General features: G+C 46.4%; 1 protein-coding gene and 1 long non-coding RNA gene across 3 annotated transcripts in view; one reads left to right on the top strand and one right to left on the bottom strand.

Moving 5' to 3' along the window:
- Nucleotides 1-626: 626 nt before the first annotated feature.
- Nucleotides 627-10,075, bottom strand: LOC111923318 (uncharacterized). Its single transcript, XR_015285782.1, has 4 exons — nt 9,859-10,075; nt 7,170-7,363; nt 6,996-7,066; nt 627-3,178 (listed from the first exon to the last, which is right to left on the bottom strand). It is a non-coding gene; the product is annotated as an uncharacterized LOC111923318 (long non-coding RNA).
- ST8SIA1 (ST8 alpha-N-acetyl-neuraminide alpha-2,8-sialyltransferase 1) overlaps nt 10,057-11,506 on the top strand; it is a 127,291-nt gene continuing 125,841 nt past the window's right edge. Inside the window, exon 1 of one of the 2 annotated variants that reach the window (XM_086885448.1) lies at nt 10,057-10,379. In XM_086885448.1, coding sequence (XP_086741574.1) covers nt 10,138-10,379 — 242 coding nt within the window. In that variant the 5' untranslated portion in view covers nt 10,057-10,137. The remainder of the gene's footprint in view (nt 10,380-11,506) is intronic. The other variant, XM_023919054.2, reaches the window with a different exon arrangement.

Here is an 11,506-nt window from a genome sequence, read left to right as displayed (position 1 = left end):
AAGCTTGAGTCCTGGGAACCCCCACCAGGTTTTTTTTTGTCCAATGGACAAAAGAATCAACATGAGCCTTTGACCAGCTAAGAAGGCCCTCATGTCAGCTCCAGCCCTGGGACTCCCAGATGTGAGTAAATAATTTTTTGGTTTTCTCATACAAAACAAGGGATTGCCCTGGGAATACTACCACAGAACCCAGGCCCGTACTGGAGGGCAGTCACCCACCTCTCCAAGCAGCTGGGCATAGCAGCTGAGGGGTGGCCAGGGTGTCTCAGAGTCACTGCAGCAGTAGCAGTGAATATCCAGGAGACCCATAAATTCACCCTAGGCCAGAAGATGGCAGTACTAATATCTCACACAGTGTCTGCAGTCCTGGAAGCAAAAGGTGGACGCTGGCTTTCCCCACAGAGATTCCTGAAGTATCAGGGCATACTGGTAGAACAAGATGATGTTGAGATTGTGGTAACTGAGAACCCAGTTTTTTTCCTCAGTGTGAGTATGGGAGAACTGGTGATCCACAATTGCCTTGAGACCATCAGAGCCACCTACTCCAGTCACCTGGACCTGAAGGACACCCTGTGGCTGTCAGACACGAAGGAGAAGTGTGGATTCTATGCAGCACACACCAGAACGAGATGCTCAGGAAAGCTTTATTATCTGAACTTTTCAGCTTTTTATAGGGTAATACGCTACAGGTTTTACATGATTGGTAAAAGGGAACATCACCTCTTGTCCCATTGGTGGGACAAGAGAAAACATACTAACTACAGCTGTACAGAACTGTTTTGAGAAAATGAGATTATTTACAATAATAGTCCTTGAGCAAGAGATCCTATCAAGAGACTTTCTCTTGGGAACAGATCAGCCACTGACAGGTTGTAATTCTCTCAGACTCAGAAAAATCAGGTCCACAGACACCCCTCTCGAGGATGCCGAGACCTGGTTCACTGATGGGAGCAGTTATGTCATCAGTGGAAAAAAACACACTGGGTACGTGGTTACCACAAACAGAGAGGTAATAGAGTCTGGAGCATTGCCAACACCTCTGGACAGAGGGCTTAACCCAGGCTTTGGAGCTGGCAAAAGGAAAAAATAAATCAACATCTATATGGACTCAAGGTATGCATTTGAGGTGGTTCATGCACATGGAGCCATTTGGAAAGAAAGAGGACCGTCAAATTCACAAGGGAAGGATATCAAACGTGCACAAGAGATACTGAAACTGTTAGATGCAGTCCAGTTGCCTGAAAATTTAGCTATTATACACATCAAGGCACACCAAAAGGTGAGCTCTGAATTGGAGGAGGGAAACATGCTGGCAAACAGAGAGGCAAAAGACACAGCCAAAGGTGAGGTACCCAGTGAGACAGTTGAGGCAGCATTAATTCCGTATGGAAAAATTTCTACTGAAGGTAAGCCAATATATAACAAAAAGGACAGGAAACTTACTATTCTGGTTTAGGGCAAATTTGGGAGAAAACCTCAGAATGGGGTCTCTCCAGAAAACAAATTCAAGTGGCCCTTCCCCCAACTGGTTCAGGAAAAAGATTTCCTTGGAGAAAAGTGGAAAAAAAACCTGTTTATGTAACAGAAATTGAATAATATTAAACAATAAAACCTCTTGCTGTTCTATAAGATGGCAAATCCAAAAAAGTCCTTTCCATGGGTGTAGCTCAGCTCACTCAGTCTCTTATCAGTCCCTCTGGTGCTGGAAAGTGCCGAGGCCCAGGCCCTGGTGGGTCACAGGCGTGAGCTCCCGGGGTTTGGCTGGGTTCTCAGTCCAGAGCAGGTTTGAACAGATCCAGGAAAAGGGTAAAAACCAGTCTGGGGAACTTCTCTGCCTCAGCAAGCTAAAAACTAACTAAAAGCAAAGGAGAGCTCTGTCCCTCTGTCTGTCCATGCTGCAGACAGCACAGTCCAGGAGCAGGATGGGGGACAGTGAGGGTTCTTTCTGAACACAAACTGTGTGCTGCTTCTTCTTCCCCCTCTTTGCTCTCAGAGCCAGTCTGAAAGGTGCAGAACTTAATATGTAACACAAGCAAGGTGACTGGGGATACAAACATCATAAAGTCACCCCAGGACACTTACTAAAATGGAGAATGGAAGTTATAATCAGGAGGGGTGAGCTACAACAGAAGGAGGGAAACTTGTGGTACCCTCTTACTTATTGTGGTCATTAGTGAAGGAAGAACATGAGAAAAAAAATACTGGGGAACAGATGCCCTGTATAATCATCTGAAAGATAGGATCATGGCCAGAAAATTGCAGGGCACAGTAATGCAAGCAGCTTGCCAGTGTGATCTATGCCCCCCAACTAATTCTAAAAATACTCCAAAGCCTAAAGTTGGACAAACTGGGAAAGGTTGTGGACCTGAGCTGCAATGGCAAATTGATTTTACAGAATTATCCAGGAAAGGGAGGGGTATCGATACCTATTGGTGTTAACAGATGCCTTTTCAGGATGGCCAGAAGCCTTCCCTACCAGGACAGATAAGGCACAAGAGGTAACCAAAGCACTGCTACAAGAAATAATATTGTGCTTTGGGGTCCCAGCCACCATATCTTCAGACAGAGGGCCACACTTTATTTCCAAAATTGTGCAGCAAATTAGCCAGCACCTGGGTATAGACTGGGAATTGCATACTCCATATTATCCTCAGTCACGTGGCCAGGAAAAGATGAGCCATTTGATCAAACAACAAATTATAAGATTGGGACAAGAAGCAAATTTGCCTTGGCCCCAGGCTCTCCCACTGGCATTAGTGCAAATTTGGACAAAACCAAGGGCAAAAGAGAAATTAAGCCCTACTGAAATACTGCATGGGAGGCCATATGCAGTCCAAGAGGGAACAACACCCATTCAGGTAGGGAAAGAAACCCTACACAGATATATGGCAGCCCTGAATAAACAACTCAGATAAATTGAAAAATATGTGGCTGGGGCTCAAAACAGGGAGTTAGATGGGCCAGTACATGATGTACAACCTGGGGATAATGTATATGTTAAATCTTTTGCAGAGAAGACTCTGGAACCGCAGTGGGAAGGACCATTCCAGGTGCTCCTCACTACCTTCACTGCAATCAAGATTAAAGTACAGAAGGCTTGGATCTGTCACTCCTGAGTGAAGAAGGCTCCTGAAGGAGTTCGGAGAATCACGCCAGGTGACGAGGGACTGAAACTTACCTGGAAATGTGAATAATGAACTTAGAGTTATCATGGGCAATCAAGTAGGCAGGATGTGGAAGATCATGACTTCTGTAATCACTGCTACAGCTATAACAGGAGTTAAAGCAACATCACACATATATGATGAAATTGGGATATGCAGATGCCAAGGGAAAGCTTATGATCCCTACTCTCGTAGGGCTTTGAGCACCATGTTAAGGGTTACAAATGTGAGTATGTGGGAAAGGAAAAATGTTTGGGGATGTGAGCATAAGAAAGGCTGTGATGACCCAGGTCCCAATGATTTCAGAAAAAGAGGAACAGTTTATGACTCCCACCATCACTAAAATTGGGTCATATGCTATTAAGAAAACAGGGATTCAGAGGCTATTGATTGATCTGGAATGGTCTCTGAAACGAGTTGAAATGGGAATGCAGGTAAATGCCCCTGCCATTCATCCAGAATGCACTCCATTTCTCAGAAATTCTTCTATGGATTGGACCACTTGGCTTCAAAAACGTATGCCCTCTAATTTTAGGAAAAAGAGAGATTTTACTGGGTTATTAGGAACAGGATTGGGAGTCCTGAATACAATGGATTCAGAAGTGTTAATGAACAAATTACCACAATCAGGAGTGATTTGGTTATATTACAGAAACCTTTGCAATCCTCCTTGTTGGCATTGGGTAACAATCACTGGAAATTATCCAAAACATTACCAGAATGGGAAAGCACAAAAGAGGGAGATCATGAAGTGATGGTTAATGAGTTAAGTACAGCTAGTGAAAACATTTTTTGGCTCTTGGGTGTATTCGAGCACAGCTGTGGATGCAGTCAGTGGCTGCCTCAGTCACTAGGGAGGGTGAAGAAGGAACATTCCCTGCTGAGATTTGCAGAATTGTGCTGGGGTTAATGCCTCTGATATGGAAAGAGAGCTTTAGTGTTGGTGGGTTTTAGTCAGTTTCACCTATGACCCTGTGGCAAGTATGGTGACAGCCTTTGTTTTAACCATACACAATGCAGCAGTGAGCCTGATACATCCAGTAGTTGCTTTAGGAGTAAATCATGAGGGGACCTTATTGTATCCATCTGAGCACAGAATGTGGGCACGGGAAATTGAAGGAAAATGGCAAACTATTAAACTAGAACCCTGTTCTATGAAGAAACAATTCACATATGCGATATATATGCATATATATGGGATACATATGCGAAGGAAATTTAGAAGGCAATAAGGATATTTATTTGGACCAAAGCATTTGTTACTTTGAAAATGCATTCAGTCAACCAGACAACCTCACTTGTGTATACAGGACAAGGTTGTGTCTGTCTCAGGACAGCATGCCCAATCATAATGATAGACAACATAATTGTGAATGAAACTCAGTTTAATTTGTGTGTTTGTAATTTTGTCAAAATTGAAGGATGCAACTTCTCCTATCAGGCACCTGTAATATCCCATCAGCACATAAAGGCAAACTTAATTATTGTGCAGGAAATATTGCCTGTGCCTATAGGGGTGAATCTGACCTTAGTCACTCAGTTATTGAAACATCATGAATTAAGAGAAATTTTAAAAGAAATTAAAGATGCAGGGAAAAAAGACTTTGATCACGATACATCATGACACAGAAACCATCAAAAGGGTTTTTAAATTATTTGAAGAATCTTTGTCTTATCATTGTTGGGATGTGCTTTTCAGGTGGTCACCAATGGCAAGAGGTACACTTAATGCTTTGATCCACCCTATTATTGTGCTACTCATTTTAGTAGGCATAAGTTTGATTTTGTCTATTGTAATACTTGTTTTCAATTGGAAAATGTTATGATGAGTGGCAACTTTAGCATCACTATCAATAGTGTATGGTTTGATCTTGAGAGATACCAGCTTATGGCCTGGATAGATGAGGAATAATCTGCATACTGAGTTAAAGAATTTACTAATCTTAAAGAACAACTGGGGAATGAGTCATGAATTTTAAAAGAATTAAGAATTTTAGAAAAATTAAAGCTTCCAGCTAAAGATAGACTTTGCTGGAACTGATTAGAGTTAATGATTAGGATAGAAGCAGGATTTGAGATAATGAATCCCAGGTTTAGATAACAAATTACTTGTCATTGCATGTTTGTTTAGCTCTGCTTATAATGAGAAATGGAGGAACTGATAAATAGGCCCAGGAAGAACACAGACCTCATAGCTAGAAACTTATTTAAAAGTCACAAAGGGAGGAAACTGGAGTTCCCCCAAGTGTCATTTGTAATGTCAACCATTGTAAAAGTAGAAAGGTCAGAGTGAGGAAGAATGGTTTTCCTTCATCTTTTACGACCACTCCTCACTAAAAATGATCACCCCCCCAATTCAGGGAACTGACCATGCAGGTGTAATGGCCTTTTAAACTCATTACCATGTATTTTAATATGAAGCAGGGAATGGGAGGTGTTAGTGTTATGAATATATATTAGTATTTTCTGTATTCAAGGCTTGTAAATAAATAGACACTGGAATCTTTTGTGAATTTGCAGTGCATCTTAGGGGACTACCCCATGCAATTGCCCATTGTGTGCCAATGAAACATACACTTTCTAACTTTAAATTGTTTGAGAGTCTTTTTTCAGTCAACAGATTGATACTAGATTAATATCAATATTTGGTAAATCAACACCACACAAAAGCTGATCTACAATAATAGTTCAGACAGGTGGTGATTTTTGAATATTTTTGTGCTGTACATTGGGTCAAAAAAAATGTGCCAAAGGAGCATCGGTTATTTATGGCAGTGGGGAATTAGGGCTGGTGTTCCACACAGAATGCTTACTTTTATTTCAGCTTCGTTTTCCCTTGAAAAATGAAATCCAATTTTCATATAGACTCTACTAATGTAGTGTTAAATACTTGCAGAACAGAGGGCACAGCACAGAGCAAGGAATTTTGGTCAAGTGACAACTTGAGTGCATTGGGAAGGTAATGGATTTGCCGGTATATTGCATGGTAACATTTTCATCAACTAAAAGGATGCCTTACCCTGAAAACTGATTCCAGTGCAACTCCTCTGATAAATTCTGCAGAACAGAAAGTGTGTGGGATGCTGAAGTGGAGGGAAATTCCCTGTTATTTTGGAAGTGAGAGAGCTGAAAGAGTGCGAAGACGAGGTACAAGGGGATGCCTGTAGGAGTACACGATACTTCAAATGAAAGCAGGCAAAAGCTGGATATTTTGAAGGATGTAGTTTTAATCTTTGTGAGTGTTTTGAGCTGGGAGCAAGGGAAAGAAGAAAATCTGGATTCTATTGTTGGGGAAAGGTGTTTGCTGAGCAAAGTATCGGCTCCATCCACAGGGGCAGTGGGGGAATGCAACAAGGAACAATAGGGGATCCTTCTGGTGCATTTTGGAGGGAAACCAGGAAAATCACAGCATGATGTTTTCCTTCTGCTCTATGAATAGCCACATTGTCTCACCTGAGAGTTTAAAAGGCATTTTATTCCATGCTGTCACTCGTTGCTTTTCTCTGTGCTGCTTTTTAAAGGCACGTCTCAGGAACAATTGTTGGGGTTTTTTTTGCTGTAGTGGACAGACCCTGCCCAGGATACCTGGTCCTTCAGGCTGAGATCTTACTTGGAACTAAGTAATGGAGGTAAATCATCACTATCAATTCTCACTAAAATGGAATTCAACAGAGTAAAATTAAGCCTGAATATCAATTTTGTACTTGGATTTAAAGATATGGATTGCTGATCATGACATCTCTACATCTTCTCAAAAATTGCTAAGTGTCACTGAAGTACTTCAGGCTATTTGCTTGTAAGCAAGATTCATTTTTGGCAATTTATTCTTACCTCATGTTTATTCTCCAACTGCAGCTGTTATTCCCAGCAGAAAGTAGGGATGTGCTGTTCTTCAGGGCTCACTGACTGGAAAAGGATAGCAACTGATAACGCTGCACAGAAGCATTTGACTCCAGAGAAACACACTTGGCTTTGAGCTTGTCCTGGTGTGCCTGTAATTCCCACCTGTGCAAGAGCAGAGCCAGGCATTTTCAGTTCCCTGTGCAAGTCAGCGGCAATGTGAAGCTCCACCTCATATCTGTCTTGATCCATGTGGCTCCTTGCGGGTGGCAGGCAGGATAAGGTGATGGAGTTACTGCCGTGGTGCCAGACAGACAATGGACTGCTATGACATCAGTGAACAGCCTGGGGGCTTCAAGCTGAAATAGATTTAGAAAACAAGGGAGGAAATGCTAAGGAATATATCACAGGATCACAAATAAAAGATATCTCAAAATCTTGTGTATATTGAGTGTACTTTAACTTAATTCATTGAAAGCAGTTTGCATATTGAAAGAATAAGTAATTCCTACTTTCTCTTGTTCCTTTCCACTTTCTCATTTCCAAAGCAATACAGAGCCTCTAGTTTGTCTCTCTTCTCACCCAAAGGTGAGCAAAGAGTCAGGATCTGATTTGGGATACAGTTCTGTACATCCTTTTTTCAATCACTTTTTTTTTTTTATTTTATTTTTAATTACTCTAGCTATGTTTTGAATTTGTCTCCAGAGACTGAATGGTTCTGTTTCTTTTTAATAGATGTGACTGAACAGATTCTGGTTTATTCTGCTGTTGGTAAATAGCTTCCTCACCAAAACGAAAATATTTATCCGGCTCCAAATATTTTTTTTTTCTAGAGGTTAACCAAAATGCCTTGCTCAGTGTCTTTCCCCATTTTTGTCCAGAGAAAACAGCTGTAACACTCCAGACAGCTCTAGCATATCAAATATGAATGAAAATTATATTTTTTATGCAATTACATGTTCCTGGCATTTTTATGTTCATTTGACATCTTGAAGTAAATGTTCCATTTGTCAGTGTATATTTCTACATAGCAACACATTGTGAATGAGAATGTTATTCCTTCTCTCAAGCACTGAAAATACATTGAGATTTCCAGGTTTATTTTTTCACTGAAAACTAAGTATGTTGGGATCTCTAGCTGAAAGCACTGTTGAAACACCCAGCTAGTATTTATGGTTATTTTATTGCTGCCTTAGGGCCAGGAGATACTAAACTAACTGTATCAAACTTCCTTCTTGATCTCCTTCCTTCACCCAACTACCCCGTAATTCCCTTAATCACTACTCAACCCTGAAAGCTGCCCCAAACCAGCCAAGTCTCCATGTGCTTTTAGTCTGGAAAGCAGCTGGCTGCCAACTCATACAAAACTCTAAGGTTATGTGGGTCTGGAAGGTGTGTCTGGAGATGATGAACACAAATGGATGCTACCAGCCTGGGCTGAATCTGCCTTTCATGCAGGGACTGGAGACTGGGTTCTGAATCGAGGATCTGCCACAGAGATACTGAGAGGAGCTGAGCGTCTCTCCCACGTTTCAGCCTACCTGGTTATCACAGAGAGGTGCTTTCTACTGCTGGAGTCACTCTGTTGGCATGAAATGGTGATTTAGGAGGGCTGAGGGCTGTGCATGTGGCACCCTCATCCCAGTGCACAGGTGAATTCCCAGTGGGAAGCCTGAGCTGGGCACTGCCATAGGTGTGCAAGGTTCCTGCTGCTGCTCCTTGGTTTGTGGGTGGTTTCTCTACCACCTCTCCCTCACTCTGAGCACTGCAGCGACAATCCCAGAGGGCTGGAACACCCATCGACCACTCACACTCCAACCGGGGGTGCAACCCTCACTGTGTTCTCTGCAAAGATCCAACCACACTAGTGGGCACAGAAAATAACAGAATATCCCGAAGTGGAAGAAACCCAAAAGGATCATCAAAATCCAACTCCTGCTCCTGCACAGGACAATCACAAGAATCCACCGTGTGCCTGAGAGTGTTGTCCAAATGCTTCTTGAACTTTGTCATGCTTGACACCTGATACCTCAGCACTTCCCTGGGGAGCCTGTTACAGTGCCCACCGCCATCGGGGTAAAGAACCCCTTCCTAATACCCAACCCAAGCGTCCCCTGACACAGCTACATGCCATTCCCTTAGGTCTCTTCAGGAGTCACCACAGAGATCAGATCAGTGTTTGCCCCTCTGCTTCCCCTCACAGGAAGCTGCTGCAGAACGGCTGCGAGGTGTCCCCTCACTCTCGAGGCTGAAGAGAGCAAGTGCTGCTCCCTGCAAGAGCTTCGGCATCGCTGCTGCAGGCAGGGGCACGCTCTGCTTTTGGGTTTGCCGTGCCCCCGGTTTGCTACATTCTCCCAGAACGATCTTAGCCCACAGATTTTCCTGTGTACTTTTTGTAGGATGTACTTTGTGAGGGACACCCTTTTACCGGGCGGACGCGGTGATCCCGGCTCCGGGACTCTCGGCTGGAAGCCGGGGAGATCCGGAGGGCTCGGGGCGGAGGGAGGATGGGACGGAGCGGGTCGGTGTCGCCGACACCATCGGGAAGGGGTCGGTCCCGCTGGGGCGAGTTGGAGACTGGTGCGGCCTCTGCCGGGGAAGAGAGCCAGGCGGCGGGAGAGAAGGAGAAAGAGAGGGAGGGTGGGTGCCGGAGGCGACACCCGGAGCGGGATCTCCCTCCCTCTCTTGAGCCGTGCGCTGCGCTATGCTCGGTGCCCGCGGTGAGGCGGGAGCGGGCGTGGCGCCGGGGCCGAGCTCCGCAGCAGCCCGGGCTCCGCTCTCTCCCTCCCGCGGCGGCCGCGGGCCAGGAAGCGAGGCCGGAGCACCCCGCGCCCGGGGTGGGTTGGAAATTTACCGGGTCGGTCCTCAGCGAGGCTGCAGGCGAGGGCCTCGGCAGGAGGCGGAGGGAGGGCGGGGAGCGGCGGAGCATCATCTGGCGGGGAAGGCGAGGGACCAAATGACTGTGAGGAAGGGCGGTAGCCGCCACCGCCGCCGAGAGAGGAGCGAGCCGCGGCGCAGCGGCAGCAGCAACCCCGCTCCCCCCGGCGGCGATGGCAGCGGGCGGCGGCGGGGCTGAGCTGAGCTGAGGCGGGCCGGCCCCCCCCGCCCGTGGGCGCCGCATGGCGCGGGCCTGATGTGGGAGCGCGGCCCGGTGCCGCGGCGGCGCTGCGGGAGCAGGAGGATGGCGGGGCTGGCGTGGAAGTGGCCGCGTACCCGCCTGCCCGTGGGCGCCAGCGCCCTGGGCGTCTTCGTCCTGTGCTGGCTCTACGTGTTCCCCGTGTACCGGCTGCCCGACGAGAAGGAAATCGTTCAGGGGGTGCTGCTGCAGCAGGGCAAGGCGTGGAGGAGGAACCAGACTGCGGTCGCCCTGTTCAGGTACCGCCGTGCGCAGCCCAAGGGCAGCGGGGACGGGCGGCCGCGCGAATCCGCGGCCCAGAACCCACCCGGGCATCCTCCCTACCCCGCCGAGCCCCAAACTTTATTCTTTCTTCCTCGACCCTTTGTTTTTTCACAGCGGGCGGGAGGCAGGCAGGGCCCCTTCTGCCCAGCAAAACTTTTTTCGGGGTGGCTCCGTTCGCTGCGGCGAGGAGAAGGGGCTCGGCGCGGGGGGATGGAGGCTCGTCTTCGCAGGTACACCTTTGCACGGGGGGATGAGGCTTCCGAAGATTACGGCGCTCGCCTGCACCATGGGATGCTTCTCGCTTCCCGGATATCAGTGGCACTGGCAGCCCGTGTGGCTGCTAACAAAGCCCAGAGCCGCTAGCCCGGCTTCACTCGGTGCTGGGGACTGCCAGCTCGCTGCCAGGAGAAAGCCCGGCTTGTGGAGCTGCCCGGGATGCGCAGGGGAAGGTCTGCGTGGATGTGCATTCGTGTCAGCACGCCCGCTCCGAGCAGCGCTTGGGAAGCTCCGCTCCTTGACTCTATGTGCTTTATTATAGAAGCCACGTGTAAAGGCACCTTTTTTGCTTTTGACGTGGCTGGGAAATGGCGATAATCCTTGGGGCCCATTTCACCTTGCCCAGCTGCACAGGAGAGGCAGGAATGTTGCAACCGAGCTGCCACAGCTGAGAGCGGTGGAAAACCCACCGCGTCCCTGCGGTGGGGAGGATTTTTTTTAATCACTCTGCTTTGAAAGCGTGTGCAGTGGAGATTTGCATTTCCTCAAAAATTTCTCACATGTTTGGGTAAAATACAGGCAATTGGAAGAGAGGCAGATTTCCCTCCCTTTACTGGAGGGAAGCTGTTTTTTTTTTTCTCCCTGTCCTCCAAGTAGCAAATTAAAGATCAGAGTGTGTGGTAATCAAACTGCCTCCGGAAAAACCCTCTTTGGTAAAATGAATCAGATCCAAAATCCAAGGGACTTATTTTCCCTTTTAAAAATATTTTCTTTTGTTTTTAAGTGACATACAGTTTTATTTTAAGTTCTTCAGTATTTTCTGAATCTATTTGCCTTTGTCATGAACTGGAGCTGATGTGGTCGCTTAATATCTTGTCTGCTGGGA

The sequence above is a fragment of the Cyanistes caeruleus genome, chromosome 4 (genome assembly GCF_971803275.1).
Source record: "Cyanistes caeruleus chromosome 4, bCyaCae1.hap1.1, whole genome shotgun sequence".
NCBI lineage: Eukaryota > Metazoa > Chordata > Aves > Passeriformes > Paridae > Cyanistes > Cyanistes caeruleus.
The sequence above is the reverse complement of the archived record's forward strand: the minus strand, read 5'-3'. Positions and strand labels throughout refer to the sequence as shown.